This window comes from Copadichromis virginalis, linkage group LG6, assembly GCF_057382275.1.
Source record: "Copadichromis virginalis isolate Kocher_CV1m ecotype Utaka linkage group LG6, C_Virginalis_male_GT1.1, whole genome shotgun sequence".
Taxonomy (NCBI): Eukaryota; Metazoa; Chordata; class Actinopteri; order Cichliformes; family Cichlidae; genus Copadichromis; species Copadichromis virginalis.
Window position 1 is genome coordinate 29,229,980 of NC_140623.1, and position 24,375 is coordinate 29,254,354.

A 24,375-nucleotide genomic window follows, 5' to 3' on the forward strand; every position below is an offset into this window, starting at 1 on the left:
TGGAAGGCACATGTGGTTTTTTTCACTGAGAATGAGTCACTGAGTGCGATTCAAAATAAGAACACCAGTAAGGAAATTATGAGCCTCCGCATTTTATTTTTATAGTTGGCGGGTCACATTTCACAAGTCGATTTTCCAATTTGTTTCCTAATGTCTAGTGGCTGGTTGGTCATTTATAGCTTTGCTCACAGACTATGACTGGTTTATTTCTATTCGTGAAGGCACAGTGGGTCTCCTTTTTCTAGCTGTCTGCAAGTGTGCTCAAAAATGTCTCGCAGTGTTACCCTCAAATTCAGCACAAACAAAAACACTATTGGTATGAAGCTGTCTTTTTTGTTTGTTTGTTTTTAATACAGTAAAATACCAATAATCCCCTCTATCTGCCCTCTGCCTCCCATCCCTCTCTTTGTGTCTCTGTGTCCTCCATCACAAAAAGACTAAACCCCCAGGGAAGACAAGACGGATGAGAGAGGACACAATAAAAATGAGTCAGGGGAACCTGGGAGCTCACACAAAAATCTATAAGCAGGCTATAAATGCTGAAAATAGAAAATAGCAATCCATCATAATTTACAACTGAGTGTGATTACAAAACGATGCTAGATTGTCCTTGTAAATATAAATCTGTTAGCGTTTCATATTTGAGTTTGCATTGATGTCTTTTCTTCTGACGTGCTTTAATATCTGTAAAATGACATCTTTCAGTATATAAAGAGGCTGGGTATTAATAATGGATTGCATTTATATAGCGCTTTTTGGGGCCCTCAAAGCGCTTTACAATTCCACTATTCACTCACACACCGGTGGAGGCAAGCTACAGTTGTAGCCACAGCTGCCCTGGGGCAGACTGACAGAAGTGAGGCTGCCATATCGTGGCTCGGCCCCTCTGGCAATCAGCAGTAGGCAGTAGGTGAAGTGTCTTACCCAAGGACACAACAACCGAGACTGTCCGAGCCGGGGCTCGAACCGGCAACAAGACAAACTGCCAACTCTTTGAGCCACGACCGCCCTGTACTCTATTTTAATATAACTCGTTTCACTCTCTCTGTCTTCCAGGAGTTGATCAGAAAGGGCATTCCTCATCATTTCCGGGCCATCGTGTGGCAGCTTCTGGGCAACGCCACAGACATGCCGGTGAAGAACCAGTACTCTGAACTGCTGAAGATGTCCTCCCCCTGTGAGAAGCTAATCCGCAGAGATATCGCCCGCACCTACCCTGAGCACGAGTTCTTCAAAGGCCAGGACAGCCTCGGACAGGAGGTCCTCTTCAATGTCATGAAGGTGAGAACTGCAGCGTTTGATCACCTCAAGGTCTGAATTTATCAGGGGGAGGGGCTTTTTTGTGTTTTTGAAACATGGTTTATCATCTGTAAAAACGGACTTATTTACACTGTGAGCTTTGAAATATGTGTATTGGTCACACTGGAGAAAAAATAAGACCAAACCAAAAATGGTTACAAGCACTAAGCGCTGATTTTGGTTGAGCCGCAGTCTTCAATCACTCTGTAGTGTCACTGTAGCACAACAGATGGATGAACTTTCTGGAATTTCCTTCACTTGCTTTCTTAAATGACACATCTACAAATAAATGTCTGGATAAGAACGACTAATATGGATATGTTGATTTAACAGTGGTGTGAAATTATTGTATTTAGCTATTGTATAAATTTTTTTTTTTAATTCCGACTTTATTTCAGAATGACAGGAAGTGCTGTGTAGTTTTAATGAAACCCTAACATGCAAAACTAAAAGCCATTTTTAAACCTTTAATCTTTCTGCAGCAAATGGAAGGATTTGATTGGCTGTGTCTTTTTGATCAGACTGGGTTTTACCTTCGTAATGTGATTTTTTTGTTCCTGGGGAGAAAAACAAATTGCAGAGACACACAAAAATGTGGAAATATGTTTACTATCATGGAGACAAGCTCGTTTCCTGTCTGCAAATCAGTCGAGCTCCCTTGTAGCTGAGCTGCTCAGGAAATGAAGGGACCTCTGTTGACTTGTTGGTCCTGTCGCTAGGTCTGATTGTCCTGTCACAAATAAAGATGTATTTTTCTAAACATACAGAACATAGTAACTGAAATCTGTTGTGTGTGTGCATCCTTTTTTTCCTTTTTTCAGGCGTACTCTCTGGTGGATCGAGAGGTGGGCTACTGCCAGGGCAGCGCATTCATTGTTGGATTGCTTCTAATGCAGGTAATTGTCAAACGGTGTGCTGCAGGAAACTGAACCATAAGAGAATATTTTTGCTTCAAGGCTCAGCACATTTTATCTGTAAACAATGTCTTTATTATAGCCACAGTTATTTATGTAGCAGGTCTTTGAAAAATTAAACTGCAGTTAATTTGTTTTTTGAGATGGTGTATAATACAGAGTCCAGCACAGTTTGATTTCTAACAATCTTCTCGCCTTCTCCCAGATGCCAGAGGAGGAGGCCTTTTGTGTTTTTGTTCGTCTGATGCAGGAGTATCGCCTGAGGGAGCTCTTCAAGCCCAGCATGGCAGAGCTCGGTCTCTGCATCTACCAGTTTGAATATCTGCTACAGGTAAAGAGGAAGCAGGAGCGTGCATCTAAAAAACGATAAATGTTGCAGTGTGAACGCTCTCCACAAAGGGGCAGCAGATCTTTCTTTTCTTTTTTTGTTTTTTTAATCTCCAGCACATCACTTCCTTTTCAGGTATGTTCTCTTGGGTCTATTTTAGTTTTTTGAGATGTTAACTTTCTTTCCTGTTTTTGTTTTTTGTTAACATTTGCGATTTCAGGAGCAGCTTCCAGAGCTGAATGTCCATTTCCGGTCCCAGAGTTTCCACACTTCCATGTATGCCTCATCCTGGTTCCTCACGCTTTTTCTCACCTTTCTCCCTCTTCCTGTCGCCACACGCATCTTTGATATTTTCATGTATGAGGTAAGAAATATACAAAGCATACAAAATATCAAAAGATCGGTTATAACTGTGGATATGTTCCACCTTACTAATTGTGTTTTTCATTCATATATTCATATATATATATATATATATATATATATATATATATATATATATATATATATATATATATATATATATATATATTATACAATATCTGACCTCTCTGCAGGGCCTAGAGATTATCTTCCGTGTAGGCCTGGCAATCCTGCAGTACAACCAGACTGACCTCATTCAGCTGGACATGGAGGGCATGTCACAGGTACGCAGCTGTAGCTTTGCGGTGCCTTCTGCAGAAATTGTTTTGTGCACAGATTGAGCCATGAGTCAAAGGCTGAACGTCCCACTTTCCTTTTTGCACGCAAGCTTCCTGAGCTACAAATCTAAAGTTATGATCTAATTTGATAAAAATAAGCTGCTCTCGTTTACGTCCATTCAACGTGATTTTATCTGATTGTCTTCTATGAAATGGAACACTGACTTGCTGCTGAATTTTACACTATGTTTGTGTTTAAATTTTGTGTCCGTCAGGCAGCGTCCACAATCTGGATTTACAGCAATTCAGTAGAAAACGTGTCATTTTTTGTTGCTCACTAATAAAAACCTTTTAGATAGGTCAATTTGATCTGGATCTTAATTTCTTATCTTTGATCATTTCTTATCTTTATCTTCCTCACAAAACCTACGGAAAAAACATTAAGTTTGTACCTGTACATTTCCCAGTTTTTTGACTTGCACTGCAAACTTGAATTAATTTGAATACTGTATATGCTTCCAGTTCCTAGAAGTGCATATACATTTTTACGCATGCCAAGTGAGACTGTCATGTCATTAAATCAAAGTATATTAAAATATCTTAGTTTCTTTTTTTGTTTTTGTTTTTTTAAGCAGGAGCTCCTGGCTTGCCTCAAGGCCTTTTGTAAATCTGTGGCTGTTTTTTCTTTACTCATTAAAAAAAAAAAACGAGTCTCTGCATCTTCATTAAATATGAATGACCATCTTTGTCATGTGCGTTTCTCCCTTGGGGTCTGCCAGCATTTCCAGAAGGTGATCCCCCACCAGTTTGACAGCTGCCCAGACAAGCTGATCCTCAGGGCCTACCAGGTCAAATACAACCCCAAGAGGATGAAGAAGTAAGAACGCTCGTTAGTCGGCTAACAAATAGTCAGACTTAAAGCTGGAGAGCCTTTATGTAGACCAGTGAGAGCTTTGTTTGTGTCTTACTAATGCTGAGGTTTCTACACTTAAGCGTGTGCATGGTTGTTGTTGTGCGTTTGTGCTGTTTAGGTAACTTCTGAAAGTTGTTTTTCTGCGCTGTACACCTCAGATCTTTGGCTTTTAAACATTATAGTTAAAAACAAGGAAGATTGAGGTAACATTACGTTTTCTTACTGTTGTATCTTTCTCCTCAGACTTGAGAAAGAATACACCACCATCAAGAACAAAGAAATGGAGGAGCAAATTGAAATTAAGGTGCTTATATCTTGTTTGTTTGTACTGCAATAAAATATTTGAAAAGTGAAGTGAAGCAAACATTTTCCACTTGTCTTCCTTCTCTCTGTGTTCAGAGGCTACGCACAGAAAACAGGCTGCTGAAGCAGAGGATCGAAACCTTGGAGAAGGTGAGATAGGCAGATGTGACTTCAGTTTATCTAAATGCTAATAAACATGAGAACTTCACTGAAATAGAGAAATTGGATGAGGCTGAGCTAACACGCTTCACATTTTGATTCTAGTTAAATTCTGTGTGGTTCGGGGTTGAAATTTACAACTGACGAATATATTGTTATTGGTTTTCTTTCCTGTGTGTGTGTGTGTGTGTGTGTGTGTGTGTGCCCGCCTTTTGTGCTGTTTCAGCACGCTGCTTTTGTTCATATTTTCCTCTTCTGTGAAATTGTTTTCTGAATGATCTCACTGCTGCCTCTTTATTCCCTCACAAACATGTCTGTGTTTGGTATCTCAACTTTTTCTTACGTCCCTCCTTTTGGAATTCATCCTGGTTTTTCTTGTTTTATCCTTCCTGGTGACCCACTGCTTTTCACTCTCTTCATCTCTTTATTTTCATCCTCTTGTTCCTCTCCTTCGTTGCGCTGTAGGAGAGTGCTGCTCTTGCAGACAGACTGATACAGGTAGAGTACTGTAAACCACTTTCCCACTGACCTTGCTGTCCTTTGTCGTACTCACACTCTGCTCCTCTACCGTCCTGCATTGCTTCTCTCCCTCTCCTGTAACAGCATCCTGCCAAAAGTGCATGAAAGCTTTTTGTTTACATCGTATATTTGTCTCTAGCCCACAAGACAATCCTTTAATGCCTGAATGCATGTAGTATTTATCCATGATGGAGACTGATGACGTTGTACAATCCTGCATGAGGCATGTTGAAGTTCAGCTATTACTATCATTCATTTATATTTGAATACCTACAATTAAGGAAAATTTGAATGAAATGTACATTTATTTGCTTTCTTGCTAAACGCTCTAGAAGGTATAGATACGTGATTTGATATTGAATGTGTTTGATTTAATTTGTACAAAATTGTAGAAAAAAATACACCAGAAACTTGTTTTCTTCATGGTCATGCTTGAGATCTAATAATTGTTAAAAGACTGAGACTGAGTTTTAAGTTTTTTATTGCTTTCGGATACAGCCAGGTTAGCTTTCTGTCTGTGTTTCAATTCATCATGCTAAACTGAGCTAGTTGGTTGTTAGCTTTAGCTTTAAAGGACAGATGTAAGAGTGTGAGTGATATCCTCAGGTAGGCGATTTACAAGAAAGCAAATAAATCTCCTTACTAAAATGTTGACTCTCAGTATGACATGAAGCAAAGTTCTCTATAACCATTATATTGTTGTTTTGTCTGGAACCACCCTTTTCCCCCTGCATAGTCTGAATTTGAAAATTGCACTCCACTGACGATTTTAAATGTCATCCTATTTTGGTCACACTATTCCAGGGTCAGGTGACTAGGGCGCAGGAAGCAGAGGAGAACTATGTGATCAAGCGAGAGCTGGCGGTGGTGAGGCAGCAGTGCACCACAGCTAGCGAGAGCCTTGAGAAAGCACAGGACACCATCCGAGAGCTACAACAACAGAGGGTAAAAGAATGAATTAATAAATGAACCAAGATAGCAAGATGAACTGTTTCCCTCCTGCCTACAGTCTTTATTTTGTCCTATATTTAACTTACAGATAGGCTCTGTAAGCTGTGTATTTCCTGATAATGCTTTTACTGTTTGTCAGATTATTTGGACTCAAAATCAGGGCACAAATGTCGCAAACGTTTAAGTGATTTCACTAGAATGCAACACAATTTGATCAGATTTCAATGTCAGTATATCAAAAGGTTTACAACTTTGTCAAGTAACCGAATATATCAAAGTTCACTTTGTTGTCAAAGACACACACACACTCTAGTATGATTGTTAGTATGAGCCAGTCATAGACTGTATATGGAAAAAGGACAAAGCCACTATAGCATCATTTGTGAAGCGCCAAAGTTGCCCATCTGGCTGGCGCCATGTTGGCCAATTGTGGAAAAATTTGGATTGGGAATCTTCCTGGTGACTGATTTCTTAGTCAATTAAACATGGGGTAAAAAATCTGACTAACCGACTAGTCTAAAACCAAGAAACACTCAGATATTAAGTAAATTTGAGAACCGTTTAATGCCAAAAACTAATAACAAAGGCTTTTTAAACACTTAATCAACTTCTTCAACAATGAATCATTCCACTTAACTAGATTAGTCATCTAGTCGACTAGTCGCACACATCCCTAATTTGGATGAGAGAGTGGTGCGCAAACTTGTCAGCTAACTCACGCAAGTTAAATAAAATATAAGTAAAATATATGTATAATTACAAATATACAATTGTTCCAGTACTAACACAGTGGGGAGGTTAAGCTCAGTGAATTAGCAGGAAGCAATTAGCTGAAGCTGGATTGGTACCCGTCAGTCAGTCTTTGCGGCGATGTTTTCAGTTTTCAAACTCAAACGTTGCAGCTTGGTATGAACAGACTGTCAGACTGACTCATAGTAATGGCTCGTTTAAGTTATCCCATGGTGGGAGTGATGTACTAATGCTATATTTTATACAAGCTTGTGGAAAACGGATAAAAAAAAAAACAATTGGGGCCGACTGCGCCTCTCAAATATGGTCAGACTGGTCAGACTAGCGTTGATTTGTTTCCGATATGTTCTTTATGCTGCTTTGATAACAAAGTAGTGAGTCACGCATTTGTATTTTCTCACAAACCTTCAAAGAAAATCGGTGATTAACCCGTGAGCTAACCCCGCAAAGGTGCAAAGCTCAGCACCCAAAAATGAAACCGTTCAAGTTCTGTTTTAGCAAGATGTTTACATACAGATGAGGCACAAAGACTTCTACAGTTTTCACACCATGGAGGTGAGGTGAGGTTTATGAGGTGAAATCTAGTTAGTCTAGCTCTGGAGGAGAGCCAAATAATGTGGAACCTATCACTGTCTAAAAAATACTGTTGGACGCCAGTGAAGCCAGTCTGACTGTTACGGGTGCCATTCAACAAGCTTTTAGTAATGGAAATATAGTTACTCCCAAAGGACAGAACAAAAAGAGATGTGAGCCCCAGCTAAAACAAACAAAGAGGAAGAAGACCATGAACCAATCACACAATGGGCCATCGAATACAGGCTTCTCACTCAAACTAGTCCTGGAAAACTAGAAGAACAGAAACCAAACTGAAAACAGTTCCAGGAGCTCCCGACTCAACCTGTACAGAATAAACAAAGCTATGAAAGCAACAGATTGGTAAAGCTTGTGCTGATGGAGATCTGGTGGGATCCAAGACGCCAATGGCCGACCCTCCTGCTCCACTTTCTCCGGGTTTATATTCATGCAGCAAGCCATCAGCAGCCAACAATAACAATAAATCTGCAAAGAAAGAGGGCGCAGGTTAATCAGGGTGACAATAAAAAACTGGACCAACAGGCTGAGGTCGCACGTAACACTGATGGCGGCTGTAAAGGTTGCACGTGTACATTTTACAGAGCAGCTGTTTGTTGTTTTGAGTTGTTGTACGTGTGATACACAGCCTGATTGAAAGTAATAGTGTGACTATGATTAAATGTTGAAACTTGTTTTGTTAATGTAGCATAGATTATTAAAACGTGGTTTCAGTTAAACACTGAAGGAAAAGCTAATCAAACTGTATTTGGTGCATAGTACTGTAAAGTTAAAAGAAGTGATCCTACATTATAGGATGACTGATTTTTGTTTTTAATTCATTCAAGTTCTGTGAGTCACATGATATTGGAATTATTATACAAATTAGAGTTGGGTGTAATTTAACATGTAATTCAAGTATGAACTGTTTTTGCCTCCCAAAACAGTATAAATAACATATTTTAATATTATTTATTTATTTATTTTTACATATAATATTGTTCAAGGAAAAATATGAAAACTGACTTTCCAAACATTTTTATATGTACGAGAGACTCTGCTTCTCTACTGTGAATTTCTAGTAAATATGATGTTTAGTATAGTATTTAGTATTTAACGCCACATTGGGTTTAACAGAGAACACCCACGTTTGCTTTTCCACATGAGTAAATGTATGCATGTCAGTTTCTGTATGTTCCGCAACCGCTTTACTGACTTACTCAAAAAAAAAAAAAAGTTTTGTGGTCTTTGCCAGTGCTGTTAACCAAAGCTTTGCTCTTAATATTTATAGGTTCAACTCACACCTACCTGTGGGAAGGTGGTGTGAAGAGCAACAGCACGATGTGAAGGGAGCAGATGGTTCACTAAAATTATAATTTGCTTTGCTTTAAAAGAAAAACTCCAGTCACTGATTTTTCTCTAAATGATGTCATTGTTACGTGTGCGTCTATTCCAGCTCAGATTGCTGGTACCCATCACCCACCAGGGTTCACACACCTCCAGACACTCTCAATCTTCTTTGATAACCAAGACTGAGAAGCCAAAAATGACAAATCACGAATCTTGCAGTCACGCTATGTACTTGCCCGATTTCAAGCGTTTGTAATTTGCCTCATTGGAAAGTATTTTTCCACTCAGCTCTCTCTTTTTTTTCTTTTTTTTTTTCTTTGCTGCTTTCATATTCATAGCTTTGCAGTTTCCCCTTGATGTGGTGACATGTTAGTGTACAGTAGCATGCTGACATCACAGACAGCGGGACACAAGTGCACCTTCATGGCAGCTAAATTTAGGTTGTCGGCTGTTTTGAAGGTTGTACACAGACATTTCTAGGCGTAGGTAACATATTTGGATTTTACTCGCTCACTAGTTGCAGTTGAGAATGGATGCTTTTGGTTTATTTTTTAGAAAAGTGTAAGTCTAACGCTGCTGCTGGGAATCACGTCCATTTATTCCCCCACAAATAGCTCGTTGATAGGTCATGTTTCCATCTCTCTGTGGAATTCCTTGTCTCCTGTTTCTTCCTTTTTCAGGAAACTAAATGTAAAAAAAAAGAAAGACAGATACATAACACTACCTTGAGTTTTCACCCCTTGCAAGATTGTGGTAATCTTAGCTGAACTGTTAAACTGGTCTGCAAATGAGAGTGAAATGGAAGCCAAGCTCTGTTCAAAAACCTAATTGTCTCATCAATAAATAAATATCCGTATACAAATACCAGGTAGAAAAGGCTGCTCAACTAAAACTAAAATAAATAAAAGTTGACCTACATTATATCTTTAACACTAGGATGTTTGTTTCAGTACACAGAGCAGTTTGTGAGCAATCTGCAGACCGAGCTGGAGCAGTCGAGGCTCCGCGAGGCCGAACTGCTTGGAGCTCTGAAGGAAATGCAAGACAAGGTGCTCGATCTGGAAAAGGTGAGCTCACAAACATGCCTTTTTTTTTCTTTTTCTTTTTTTTTTGAAACTGTGTGAAAGAGAATAGTGTGAACAGCAAGCAGACAGAAGGCGTGTGATTCTGTGAATGTGGTAAAGTCTGTCTGACCGTTAACCAACCTGTCTAACGTTTAATCCAAACACTCAAACAAATGACAGACACGTTCCATTTCTCAAGCTTTCATTTTCACTTGATGAGGTGTTGGAACACAAACGCTCTGCTGCTTCCCGATGAAGATTTTACTGAAACTTAACTCAAAACTGAACAAACCTTTTGTTTGCTTATACAGCGTCTCAAAGATTGACAAACCTGCTGGTTTGTAGTCAGGAGGTAAACATGCTAATGTGTTTATTAGTGGGTTTTTGCACCACTTTGGTTAGGAGTGAAACAACCTCACAACTGTCTGATGTCTGAACAAAATTTCATATATCAGATAGTTGTATTAATCTATTCCTGTCCCTCTCATACTACATTTAATAAGTCTGTCGACTCCTGGTCGTCAGGATACAGATGCCGCTGATTAGGCATGGTCACATTTAGCAAATGTAATATCTGATCAAAACTGAGGTTTTCATTCAGCAGCGTCACAAAGCAGGTCAGTTGCTACATCGGCCCCCTCGTCACCAATTTCAAATTATCTGCTAAAAAACTTGATTCTGTTTTTGACCAGCATTTGAACGCTTGGCGAGCTAAAGCTGTTTTTCTTATCTAGGAAAAACAACATCTCCTGTAAGTCAATAATTTGAAACTAAACTCCTATGCTTTCCCATGTCTAGATTATTTTATCTCCCATGAATGTGCACCCCTCAGTCTCCTCTGGTCCATCTTCATTTCAGCCAGAAGTTCTCACCACTGCTCACACATCAGCTCTATCATTGCTTTCTTTTAGTCCTGTAAGATTTAGAATTTTAAAATTAGATTACCTACATGCAAAGCCTCATGTGACCAGGCTCGTGTTTAGATATAGCAGATCTGCTGAGACCTTACTCTAGCAGTCAGCTTCTCTTATCATCTGATCAGGGCCCATTTCAGCTGTGGTTCACACCACTGTTTGTATATATTATATATTATATATTAAGATGCATACAATTCTTTAATGTGTGGTTTCGATTCAAGTGTTACAAAAGTAGTTATTGTTTATTATTATTATTATTATTATTATTATTATTATTATTATTATTATTAACAATAACGATAATGATGATAATAATAATAACAATAATGCTGTAGGTACTGTGGTACATTCTGTATTAATCACCAAGGTATATTGTGTTTCACTGAAATCTAATAAGGATTCCCTTCCTCATAAAACCTTTCCCATGTACGTCTTCATATATGCATTAGGCTGCGTGTGTGAATTTGCTAACTTATAACCGTGAAATGTTTACTATCTAGAGGAGCAGTTGCCTGCCAGATGAGAACAACTTGGCGACCCTGCAGGAAGAAGTGAAGCAAATGAAGCTGAGGGAGCTGGAGACGCTGCGCTCATTCAGGGAGATGCAGGAGGCTGTCACTGAGCTGAACCAGCGCTGGCAGGTAAAATGGGAACAGATCTCTCATCTGTTTGGTGGAGTGCATGAGTGCGCATAATGTACCAGCGGCCAGTTACACCTGTCTGCTCTTTCGCAGCATCATATGTCCCGTAGCAGCAGCACTGGTGGTGGGGGCGGGCACTGGAAGGAATCGCCGAAGAAGAACGCCATGAATGAGCTGCAGGACAAACTGATGACGGTTAGGCTGAGGGAGGCTCAAGCCCAGGCGGAGCTCCGAGAGGTTAAACTTAAAGCCCTGCAGCTGGAGAGTCAGGTAGGTGCTGTATAACTACATTGTACTGTCACACTGCAGCAGTGGGCTTGTGAGTCCTTCTCTGATGTATGCACGATTGTGAAGCATAAAAGTTGTCATGTTTGTTTATTTTACACATTTATAAGAATGAATATAACTTGCTGAACTAGGGAAATCAGCCCTGTGGTGTTGGGATATTACATTTTGTTTTGCTTTTTCAATTATGAATGTGCATCGTGCCTGACATGCACATAATGAAAATGAAACAAAGTATAACTGAATCAGAAAAGATTTTATTGTTTGTTAATTGTTAGACCATAGTGCCACTTGTGAGATGTTTTTGTTTTCATTTATTGGGTTTTGTTGTTGTTGTTGTTGTTGTTTCATAAATATAAGAGCTCTACTCTCACCATCTACCATTTAACCTCTTGTTTTAGAACCAGATCCACAGCAAACTGATCGGACGCAACGAGCAGGAACGCTCTGCCCTGCAGGACCGACTCCAGATGGTGGCCAATCAGAACAAAGCTCTGCAGGCCCAGCTCAACGAGATGAAGAGGAAGCAGGCCGAATCAGACTGCAAGGTCTGGATAGTGAAAGGTGGAAAGAGAGGCAGAGGAGCAGATTTAACAGAAAAGAGCAGAGTGACGTGGAGAGCAGGATTTTCTTATTATTATCGCCTCTGTCAGTGCGCCCCAGGGTGGCTGTGGCTACAATGTAGCTTGCCATCACCAGTGTGTGAATGTGTGAATGACTGGATATGTAAAGCGCTTTGGGGTCCTTAGGGACTAGTAAAGCGCTATATAAATACAGGCCATTTACCATTTTATCATTTAAGAATTATTAATAGGAAACTAAAATCTGTAATAGAAAAAGAAACCTTTTGACTGAAGACAAAAAAAAAAGATGCCTGGAACAGAGAAGATAAAAAGATACATGAGAAATGTTGAAAAATGGTCAGAGCATAAATTCTGGGGTTCACATCCTGAAAAAGATCAACAGATGTAATAGAGGAAGTCTAGAATGAAAGATGAATGACACAGCAGGATGTAGAGACAATTTATTGTTCTTTACTATCTCTAATTGAAATCCATTAAAAGGTTGTCATTATAAAGGCTCACTTATTACCCAGAAAATATTGTTTAACTTTTTTTTTTTTCTTCCTGTCAATGTGCTTCCTTCCTCCCTGTGATGCGTGTAGAGTAAAGAGGAGGTGATGGCAGTGCGACTGAGGGAAGCTGACAGTATGGCTGCGATGGCTGAACTCAGGCAGAAGATCGCTGAACTTGAGATTCAGGTGTGTGTGCTCGTGTACTTCAGTGTCTGAGTGCATCCTTGAATAAACATTTGGATCTGTGGTCTTAGCCAGTTAAGTGATCAATGTATTAATCAAAGTGAATTCAGCTTTAACCTTGTGTGTCTGAAATTTGATTTTTAGAAGGAGGAAGGGCTGATCCAGGGCCAGCTGAACCACTCTGACTCCAGACAGTACATCAACCAGCTCCGGGACCAGATTGCCGAGCTCAAGAACGAGGTGAGGCAACCTTCTCCACATAGTCACAGACGAGCAGGCTCACATATTCAAGTCAGCCACTTGTCTGAAATGCTGGGTGCAAACAAAAAAACACCCTATTCGTAGGGTTTTATACTAAAACACAGCAAACCTGTAGCTGTTAAAACTACATACCAATGCAGTATTCACCATGGAAACATGAAACAATAGAAACATTTTTCAAAGCTGCCTGATTTTTTTGTTGTTGTTTTTTTCCACTCCAAATGATTAATTAATTGAATATTTGTCAGAATAATGAGTAGTTTAAACCATTTCATGCTTTGCTATACTGGGAAGAAAAAAAGGAAACAAGTTACGGCAGTTAAAAACATGTAGTGATATTTTAATCCCACTGATGTCAATGTCAGTTCATGGAAGCAGATGTTAGAAGTGGTTACCTGATAAAGATCTTAGACTTAGACTTAGAGAAGCAATTGTCCCTGCCCATCAGTCTGGGGTGGGTTACATCCATTTCCAAAAAAGCTGTCAGTCATTCTACTGTGAGAAATATTATTTACAAGTGGAAAGCATTTATGAGAGTGGCCAGTCTTCCCTGGAGTGGACATCCCAACAAATTCACTTCAAGGTCCGACCGTGCAATGTTCAGACAAATTACAAGAAACCTGAGATACATCTCTTACTCTACAGGCCTCAGTGATCATGTTAAATGTCAACAGTCATGACAGTACAGTTAGAAAAAGACTGAACGAGTACGGCTTGTTTGGAAGGACTACCAGGAGAAACCCTCTTCTCTCTAAAAGGAACATGCCAACATGGCTTAGGTTTAAAATGTTGCTTCAGAGCAAACAAGACTCCTGGAACAATGACATTAGGACAGTCAAGACCAAAGTGGTGGTGTTTTGTCATAATGCACAGCACCACGTTAGGTCAAAACCTAATATCAGCACATATCATATGCATATCAGCACAAACACCTCATATAGACTGTCAAACGTGATAATGGTGGAGGGGCAATTTGCGTTTGTTTTGCAGCCACAGGATGTGGGAACTTTGCAATCACTGAGTCACATGTGAACATCCCTGTATACCAAAGTATTCTAGAGTCAAATGCGAGCCCATTTGTCCATGTTTCCACTGAAGTTTCCACCTAAATTTGGTCATCCAATGGGTCGGTGATCCGAAGCACAGAACATCTAGAAAATCTACAACAAGAAGGCTGAAAAGAAAAGAATCAAAGTGTTTCAATGAGGTCAAAGTCCAGAGCTCAAGCCTTGTGAAATGTTGTGGCATGATCTTATCAGAGATGTGCATAAACAAATGCCCACACACCTCAGTGAATTAAGTAATGAGGAGTGGCCAAAATGTTCCACAAAAACAGATAGTTATACAGAAAATGATTGTTTTCTCTGATTTTTCTGATTTTTATCAGAAATATTTTTTGCTTTTTTATCATGGACAAAAACAGGACATCCAGTCCAGATAAGTTTTCAAGACACCATTAAATAGAAAGAAGCAGAGACAGACTGGAAACCTGGCCGGTGGACTTTTTAACCATACTGAACACAATCATGGAGAGTGAGAGGATGCCTGAGGAATGGGGAGGAAGTGTACTCAAACTGGTTTTCATGCCAAGGGTGATGTGCAGAACTGTAGTAACTATGGAGATAGAGTTGAAGAGCCACACCATGAAGGTGTTGGACACAGTTGCTGAAGCTAGGTTAAGAAGAGAGGTGATCATCAGGCATCAGCAGTATGGCTTTTGATGTGATGTTTGCTTCAAGTGTTGATGGAGTAGGTCAGAGAAGATCAGAAGGAGCTTCGCTCAGGGTCTGTGGATCTAGAGCAGGGGTGTCGAACTCTTGGTCCGTATATTGACGTGAAGAAATATCATGCAATTTGACCCTTGAAGTTACTTTTTTGTTAGGGAGGATTTGTTTGTTATTGAGTGCGATGTTAAAATAAGTTCTTTAAGGTGAGGGTGACAATAGATCATCGAGTGGCTTTGAGATTCTTGTTTTCAATGGTGATGGACAAGCTAACCAATGGGGTCAGGCAGGATTCTCTGTGGACCACGATATTATGTTGCTTGCTACGATGTTGACAAAGGAATTCCAGATATATTAGACAAAGGATGGTAGATGTGGTGTTGCTAGGCAGCAGGAAAGGCAGGCAGGAAGTCCTCAGAGGAGCTTCATGGATGTAGTTAAGGAGGACATGCCAGGCGGTTGGTGTGATGCTAGCGTGAGATGGAGGCAGATGATCCCCTGTGGGGGGCAGCTGGGGGGAAAGAAGAAGACAAAGACAGAGTATTGCCAATAATTAAAAACATTTCTAAAGGAATAATCCAAGCTGATGTCTCTTCCACATTTTAGGAACAAAAGCAGCTAAATTACAAGCACTCAGATTACTAAAATTACTTATTTATTTTTGTCAGCATACTAAAAAAATCTCTGGATATTTACCAAGAATTCATTAAATGCATCCATTCATTATTTCATTAACACGTCACTTACTGTAGACTCAGTCACTTGGTCAGTTAGGTAGCTTTGAAAGGATATGACACCATCCTGGATTTCAGCTACTAAGCTGTGATTGGTCGATTATTTCTTCAACAGGAAAAAAAAAATTCAGACCGGTTTGAATCTTGGCCGCGGTTCGATGCTGTGTTGAAACCTGCGAAAGCATTTAAGCCATTTTTTCATTAGCTATTGATACGTATAAATGTGTGATCATTTATTAGGGGTATAAATGAACAATTTGTTTCACTTTTACTGGCTTTTCAAAATGGCGTGTGACACACAGATGCACATTGTGTGTGTGTGTGTGTGTGTGTGTGTGTGTGTGTGTGTGTGTGTGTGTGTGTGTGTGTGTGTGTGTGTGTGTGTGTGTGTGTGTGTGTGTGTGTGTGTGTGTGTGTGTAAGATGCTCTGCAGCTTGGTAACCACCACAGATGAATCTTGTCATTTATGTACAGTCTCAGAACAGATACCACTTCCACCCCGACACACGCTCAGTTGTTTCAATGTCTTTCTCGTAACAAGAGATCAATTTTCTTCTTAACAGCTGTGTTCTCATTGTTTAGTTCACACTGGACTTTAATTCTGAAAACGGGGGGTCGAAAAGAATACAGAAGCCCTGCTCAATAACTTGTTTTTGGTCTGTTATAGGCTGAGCCCACAGCTCGAGTTCTGCTGATTTTTATGATGTAATTTGACAACATTTAGTGTTATCTTGGGTTCATGAGGATAATCTCCAGCCCTGATTGGAGACAGAAAGTTATCAGTCAGCATACACTTGGGTTTGTTCATTCAGAGAGTGTCTGTGCGTGACTAGGAGGAGGGAGTATGTTTAAACTTCAGAGTGAGGGGGCGTGATGAGACGGCCCTGCCCTTTAGCGCTCCTCTCCTCTTTTCTTCTTGTCACCCCACCACTTTTGATCAAAGCCGTGGTTTTCATAAATGAGACCGAAACTTGCGTGAGTACAGATGAGGAAGCAATGAACCATTTAGAAAAATCTCAGTATAGAGCTGAAAGCGATCATCGTACGATTGAGTCATATTGGCGTTGCTGACACATAATGAGCCATTTTATAAAATGCAGCTGAATTAATTTTACATTTTTACTCGCGCACATTTATTTTGATTCAGGTGGACATTGATTTTTTTGTGAAAGCAAATACTTTTCCATAGCATTTGGAGACTTAATTGTCTGCCAATTTTGATGTTCCTGTTCATATTGAGAGAGACTGGAGAGAATATAACCTATGAAGCCCGGTACCTTCTTATGTTTCTCTGCTGTAGCGTGAAGAGCTCAGACACAGTCAAAATATTTCCACTGGTTAACCACCGGTTTCCCCCTCCCCCCCACCTGCCCGCCCTGCAGCTAGCTTGAGTTTATGATTGGGGGAAAACAAAAACCTCTGAGATTTGTCATGAGTCACTGTGGTACATACAAGGCTAACATGCAAAAGGCATGCATGTGAAAAGTGGTGGCATCGCTGCTGCTCACAAGAAGAACTCTGCACTCTGCTAGTTGGACATCAGCCGCGGAGTAGAAACATGCAAACGCGTCCTTTTATGCTTGTACGTTTCCACAAAGCTACTTTTCTTGTCAACTTGAATAAAATTCAAATCGTACCACCACCTTCACCCTAATGACAGGTGCACGCTCAGATTTAGCTGTAAAGATCCCACAGTCCTATTTGCACATCTTTTAATGGTAAGAAAAAAATGCATCAGTGGGTTTCACAGGGTTTAGGGTTTTTTTTGTTTTTGGTTTTTTTAACACCCAACAACCTGTTTAAAAAAATTCCAATCACCCGACATTTAGTGGCTTTGCAAAGACGTGTCAAACGTATTTAAAAGCATTAAAAACCACTAGGCCTCATGCTACAGTAGTGTTCAGTAACATACACTCATTTGTCCTGTTACTTGCAAAATTCTTAACCTTTTGTCAACAGGTATTTAGGAGGAGAACGTTTAAGATAATACTGTTTATTGCACGGACGTACTGATGAAATTTCTATAAAAAGAAGTTTGCAGGCAGATGGGAGAGAGGTTGTTTTTTTTTCCCTCTGAAATGTAAATACTGTAAATTATATCACTTCAGGGAATTATCTGGGAAGGGATCGGCTTTTGGGAGATGGACTTTGCACATAAACCTTATTGTTTCATCCAAACTGAAGGCATTTTGCTTTTTTTCTGGCTATCGAGTAAGCAAAAAGTCTTTTATGCTGGAGTAAATGAAAATTGCCACCATAATTAATAAATGGTGCTAATTTTTCCCTGGCTCTGCTTAAAACGTTTTTCTGGGGTATTGAGAAAAAATTTCCTTTTTTAGATTTTCCTTCCTCAAAAACATTTTGACCCTTCTTGTTGACGTAATAAAGTATGAAGGACCCAATTCAAGTAATCAGGTTTTAAGAAACAGCTGTGAGTTTGTTAACCCGGCGCTTAAGGAAACTGAGATAACTGAGTTCTCAGAATTAACTAATGGTAACACACTCTGTTTCTAGGTCAGAAAATCCCAGAACGTTGATTAAATTTGAAGTTAAAGTTTGTTAAATGCGCTTCCTGGAATAAAACCCAGAGGTGCTATAGTTAATGTGCCGTGCCACTGCCACTAAATGTGTCACGTCTAACCCCAAAAAGAAAACGTGTAAACTAACGGAAGGAAGCTTGAATTCAGGAACTAAAAACAATCTGGATCAGTAATCAGGGTCCACCAAACTGGTCATAAATGTGTTTTTCTACTGTTAAAAATAATCAGCACCAAATACAAATGCTTTTTCCTGTTTTAATAATGCTGCTCTATATACATCTATGTGAGCCAGTTCAGCATGAACATACGGTCTATATTTCAGTGCAATCAGCGTTTTCACAAGATGTTCTAACAACCTGTACTGGCTGGTGATTTTATCCAGATTAGCTGAGGGTGGGGGGGAAATACATCTGAACCACAGCCAGCCTACCTTTGACTAAAAACCTCCTTCTTTGTTCTCAGATCAGGCAGCTGCGAGGACAGAAGGTGACCCCCAGCTCCAGGGTCACCAGTGGAGGGGGAAGTACCAACTACCAGGATCTCTGCCTGGCCAGCCCCGCCTCCGCTGAGGGGGACTTCCTCAGCTCAGATGAGGACCTCCTTCCCAGCCCACTGCCGGCCACCGCCCTTTACCCCAGTCTTTCTGGCCAATGTCACCCGTCTCCACGCCTCGACAGCGAGGGCAGCACGGACAGCGAGGCAGAAGAGCGGGTGCAGACGCATCCGGACCCACAGCAGCTTTATGGCAGCATTGTGTGCGCCGAGGCACTGGATAACTGAGACCTCGGGAGGGTGCTGAGATCCCCTATGATCTGAAGAGACGCTGGAACTGGGATTGTAGTATCCAGTCAAGTCCTCCTCCTCGGCCTCTCCAGTCTTTATCTTTTACTTGATGCAGACATAGTGGCATTGATTGGACCTGTGCTGATCATCACTACCTGTTGTCTCTGCTCCTCGTTACTGTCTCCAACACCTGTTTCCCACACTGTCGCTCCCTGGCAAAGAGCTTACGTACAGCCTCCCTCCTCATCCCCACGTGTAACTGTGCCACAGACTGTCAAAATACACGTCTATCAAAAACATGAACAAATCACATACGAACAAAATGTACCGCTCGCTGCTCAAAATCTACCACTGGACCTGAATCTGTGACTGTGGCCACGAGTGAAAGACGAGTACACACAGAAGGAAAATCCTTCCTCCCTCTAAGCTGAGTAAGACATATGACGCACTGTATACTCTGGCCACCCCTATACGACTCTTCTCCCTGATTAGTTCAGAGTTAAATACATCCTTATCCTCCCCTTTCGCCCTCATCCATCTTCACTGCCTTTAAAAGAAACTTCTAGCCGCCACCTGTTCATCTCTGTGTTTTAAAAAGAAAAAGAAAAAAAGGAAAGACAAAAAGGAAAAAGAAATTTAAGTGGTGATGATTATACGAAGAAGTGGTCCGGAGCAGGAATACGCACACATCTGTATCAAACTCTACAGGCATATCACGTAAAGGCATTCCTAAATGAACCCTTAGCATACTGAGTACTTGTGCTGCCTGTGTGTGGCCTGCAGAAGGCAAGTGAGTTACACGCACAACCGTTCACGTTCACAGCAACCCACAAAAAGGCAGAAACTCAGTGTTGCCAAATCTTTTTGTTTGGTTTTTTTATGTGTTGTAATTTATTTTGATATTGGTTTTTTTTATATATCTATATGAAACTTGTAGGAGTGTAGACATACTGAAAGAGGCCAAACTTTCTACAACGTCCTTTGTGCCAACTAGAGTCATCTGTCACGGGCTCACTGTGACACACGCCGAGTGCTTCAGAGACAGAAAATGTGCTGCTATGATTTGACTTATTTCCTCCATTATTGTATTTTTTTGTTCTGTTATTTTATTTTATTTTTGTCAGTCTTGTGAGGTTACCATCCAACCTCAAGATTAACTCTATATCAATGTAGATTACTACTTGGAGTAATGTCTAAAAAACTGAATGGTTTAACTTTCTCCCAGAAGCTTTTCAGCTTTTAGCACCAGACTCTGTTGGGAGTACTTCAACATATTGGCAAATGCCTTTATTCCCTGTCAGACTGAGACCGAGATGAGACCACTCTGATATCTGTGTAAAGCTACAACTTGGATGGAGTTGGCTGATTTCATGCACAGCTTTGTTTTTACACTTTTTTGAATGGATTCAAGTAAGACTGTGTAGAGTTTGACGGACACGTTATATTTGCTATTATGGACTAGTTATCAGCAACTCGGCATACTAAACCAAGTAGCTAAGGCTGTAGCTGCTAATAAACTTTTGAGAGTGCTGAAAGTCAGACTTCTTTATATTTGGACAGCCCTGAGCTTATGCTGTGCTAACCAGTTTCCATTACTTAGCCTTCATATTCAAGACAGAAATGAGAGTGATCAAATGATTCCAGGAAACAAAGTAGATAAACCCAAGTAATCTGGCTCTTATCGCTTTCTGACAGCTAAAAGTGTGGGCCAATGACTGCAGAGGGTTGTTTCCTTGGCAAAGGTCAGTGTCTTCACGACAGGAGAGAGCATGGGTAGAAAAACGTTTAACATATCAAACAACATATTCTATTTTAAAAAATGGCTGTAAAATGAATGGAAACATATGAAATATACTGTGTGACAGGAACATATAGATGATATTTAAAGCTGTACTGGAGTGTGTATAGTTTATCAAACAGGGTGTTATATCTACAGAGCAGTGATCTTTGCTTTTTGCACTACAGAGAAAGACACGCCCAGCTTTGTGGCGCTGAGCCGTGAGAGCTGGTGTGGATTCGTGGAGTCGTGGTGGGATCATTTTTCAACATGTGCATTTCTTCAGAGGGACCTTAAAGATAGTCTTTGTCTTGTGTTTCTTCACTCTATGGACCAACTGTCTCTAAATCCTTTAGAGGCTTTCTGCTTCATAACAAAGCATATTTTATGTAATGCAAATCTAAAAAGAGCAGAGCGTTATTGCCATCCTCTCAGAAATTAAGTAATTGGATCTTCCAGTAATGGCCTTCAAAGAACTAAAGAGGATGTCAGTTTGCCCACCATACTGTTGCAAGTAACAGCTTTTTAGTGGTCACTGATGGTTGTGGCAACTGAAATCTCTACCCTGGAATCACTGCTAAGATATTGTCAAACCAAAATGACCGTTGTACAAGCGTTTCAGTTTTACAAATTTGCATCTGCTCTGTTTAGTATGAGAGTTGGACCCTTGTGTGCGTGGCCTGCAGAAGGCAAGTGAGTTACATGACATGATATTTTGCATCATGTCAGACTAAATTTCATGCAGAAGGTCATAATCATCACGATTTCTGGATATATCGGGCCCCCTCTATAGGGATGCTTTGATTTCAGTGCATTTATGTAATGCAATTAGCCCTTTTTTCATTATGGAAGACATAAAAGGCCGTGCTGTAAATGGGAAAAGAAACTCGATCTATTAGAGGCTTAAAATGCGAGCAACCATGAATAATTAGATTTATCAAGAATCACACAGAGGCTATAATTTTCTCAAATAAATGCACGGAATACCCTCATTTTTATGACTGCTTTTCATGGTTTGAGGTTTAAACTGCACTCTTTTAATACATTATCTTACTGCACATTCAGGAGCAGTGTAATAATATAATTAGCTCCTAAAAATATTGGCTGAAAATTATCATCAATTTCCCTTTTTATTGACGATTTTCTGGACATTTTGTGTCAAGTTTGCACCATATTTTGAGGAAAATCTGTCTATTTACTTTCTTCTTCATTAATGCATTAAACATACTTCAAACTAAACTTAAACCTAACCCACCACTATTAAAACCTTTAGGATTTGAGTACAGTTTGTATTCCAGTCCAAAAGAACCCCAAGAAGAAAACACATCAACTAATTGAAGAAAGCTTGAATTCAGGAACTTTCCATAATTAACCAAAAATATGGATCAGTAAATTAGGGTCCCTCAACACATCTGTAAACAGCTGTTCAGTAACGGTGCTTCTGTTCTCACTTCTGTCTGAATTCAGCTCTTACCTACTGTGATGAAGCATTTTGATATGTTTGTAAATCAGTTTTGAATACGGTTCTAGCCTTCATCCTTCATGTTGGTTTTTTAGAATTCCCATCCGTACTTTGGCTCGTCCCGCTAACAGCATTACACATGATGATGGTGATTAAATGTCACGATGTGCCATAAAAGTAGAGAGATTTACACACTTTGTTGCTTTACGTCACACTGTGTTACTCCAGATTCATCATCTTAAAACTGGAACATCCGCCACGTTTTCCCTGATTCGAAGCAGAAAAAGAAATAAGAGGAGAAGATTTTTCTCTTGTCAGATGGTGTCAGTCTGGCCTAGAGTTTCTCAGATTTATGTACTGTATGTGGCGACTGTTTGAGATCCACAGCCGCATCATTCATCATCCATCCTCTCTCTTTCTCTCTCTCTCTTGCAGTTCAGCTGATGTTGTCAAATATATTAAATGACAGTAAAAATTATATAAAATTCCAGTATGATGGGGAAAAATGCATTTCAGTGTTCTGTATCCTACGAATGATACAAAATAAACTTTGACATTGCACCTTTGCAACCGCCTGATTTCTCTTTTAAACTTGTCTTAGTCGCTAACGAGAGATGCATTGTCACCGTGCTGCATAGTGTTGCATAACAAATTGATTGTTGCGTGAGGTTAAAACACGTACACGTACTCTCTTTTCTACTAAAGACATGTTTAGTTTAAAGACTAAAAACATGGCAGACTGAGTGAGAGGGAGGCAGGTGGAAAGGTGAACATGCAGAGCAGGACGAGTTTAAATACCTTGTGAAAGTCATACTATGGAAAATAAACAGGAAATGATAATATGATAAAATCACACTCTGTAACAGTCTTCACTGGTCAAATTAGCATAACAGAATAGTTTTGACTCATTCTGGCCTACATCAGTATTACTAAGTCTGAAACTTCTCGATCTGTTCGTGCAAAAATCGAGTGAAATCTTTATTTATAATAACAAGACTGTAAACACAGATGAGCTTTTACATATGGATTAAAATTCAGGGTTGCATGCTGACGTACGAGTTTAACAGCCTACTCGGTAGCTATGAACTATGAATCACCAGGTTGTTGTTAGTAAGACTTGAGAAAGGGTTTCACACGCAAACGTAGTAAGATTATTACAAAACGGTGATGCAGCCCAGTTCAGGGGAGCATGGTTTGGTCATAAACTGAGCATTTATGAGTAATGTGTGGTATGAGGTTTTGAGATAATGTAGAACAACATGTCAAATTTTGCCAAAGTATTTACAAAGATTAATGTGTGTCTGATTTGCCTTTTTTCCATCCTGCCTCAGAGGGATGCTGAAAACTAGGTAATTCATTTATTATTTATAGGCTGGACTACCAACATAGCAAAATGTGTATGGCCTGAATGTGGCCCACACAATGTGCTTACACATGGCCCACATACCGCAAAGAATGACGGCCCTTTGGTGGCCCAGATCTGGTTTGCCAGAGGTGGCCCACACATGGGCCAGCACAAGGCCAGTTGCAGACACACTGGTGGTCCTGTGCAGGCCCATATGTGGATCACCTCTGGCAAACCTGATCTGGGCCACCAAAGGGCCGTCATTCTTTGCCGGTGGGCCATGGGTAAGTTGTGTGCATCCATGGGCCGGTTGCAGACACACTGCTGGCCCAGAACAGTTTCAGCTCTGGCCCCAGATGTCAGCCTAATGAGTACCTTAATTAAGCCATGTAAAAACAACAAGTGCATAACAGTGCAAAAGTAACATGACGAAACTCTGTTCAGACAGTGAATGGACTGATTCTTATATAACATTTTTCAACTCTCCCAGATTACTCAAAGTGCTCTATACAACATGCCACATTCACCCAACCAGACACTTTCTCTTAACCAAGTGCTTCCTAACTACATTCATACACATTTACACTCACAACATGCAGACTGGAGGAACCAGGGATCGAACCACTAACCTTCAGATCAATAGGTGACCTGCTCTACCAACGTGGGAAAAAAACTTGCAGCAAAGATGAGCCATTAGTTATTATAAATCTCTGCCTCTCTTCAACAGCGTGCCTTTTGTCCTGTCTCCCTCCCATCACCCCCACGGTCGCAGCAGATGACCGCCCCCTCCCTTTATATTGGAGGTTACTTCCAGTATAAAAGGAATTTGTCCTTCTCACTGTTTCCAAGTGCTTGTGTTTCTCTGTATTATTGCAGGGTCTTAAAAT

General features: G+C 40.2%; 1 protein-coding gene across 5 annotated transcripts in view; it reads left to right on the forward strand.

Annotated features, from left to right (window-relative positions):
* The window catches only part of evi5l (ecotropic viral integration site 5 like), a 43,923-nt gene extending 21,214 nt beyond the window's left edge, over nucleotides 1-22,709 (forward strand). For 4 of the 5 annotated variants that reach the window (XM_085459726.1, XM_085459725.1, XM_085459724.1 and 1 more), the window contains 17 exons: nucleotides 1,057-1,281; nucleotides 2,121-2,195; nucleotides 2,419-2,544; nucleotides 2,762-2,905; nucleotides 3,099-3,188; nucleotides 3,962-4,059; nucleotides 4,339-4,399; nucleotides 4,495-4,548; nucleotides 5,023-5,055; nucleotides 5,881-6,021; nucleotides 9,648-9,764; nucleotides 11,179-11,319; nucleotides 11,413-11,589; nucleotides 12,006-12,152; nucleotides 12,770-12,865; nucleotides 13,007-13,102; nucleotides 18,584-22,709. In XM_085459726.1, the coding sequence (XP_085315852.1) occupies nucleotides 1,057-1,281; nucleotides 2,121-2,195; nucleotides 2,419-2,544; nucleotides 2,762-2,905; nucleotides 3,099-3,188; nucleotides 3,962-4,059; nucleotides 4,339-4,399; nucleotides 4,495-4,548; nucleotides 5,023-5,055; nucleotides 5,881-6,021; nucleotides 9,648-9,764; nucleotides 11,179-11,319; nucleotides 11,413-11,589; nucleotides 12,006-12,152; nucleotides 12,770-12,865; nucleotides 13,007-13,102; nucleotides 18,584-18,901 (2,139 nt within the window). In that variant the 3' untranslated portion in view covers nucleotides 18,902-22,709. The remainder of the gene's footprint in view (nucleotides 1-1,056; nucleotides 1,282-2,120; nucleotides 2,196-2,418; nucleotides 2,545-2,761; nucleotides 2,906-3,098; nucleotides 3,189-3,961; nucleotides 4,060-4,338; nucleotides 4,400-4,494; nucleotides 4,549-5,022; nucleotides 5,056-5,880; nucleotides 6,022-9,647; nucleotides 9,765-11,178; nucleotides 11,320-11,412; nucleotides 11,590-12,005; nucleotides 12,153-12,769; nucleotides 12,866-13,006; nucleotides 13,103-18,583) is intronic. The other variant, XM_085459727.1, reaches the window with a different exon arrangement.
* The last annotated feature ends 1,666 nt before the right edge of the window (nucleotides 22,710-24,375 follow it).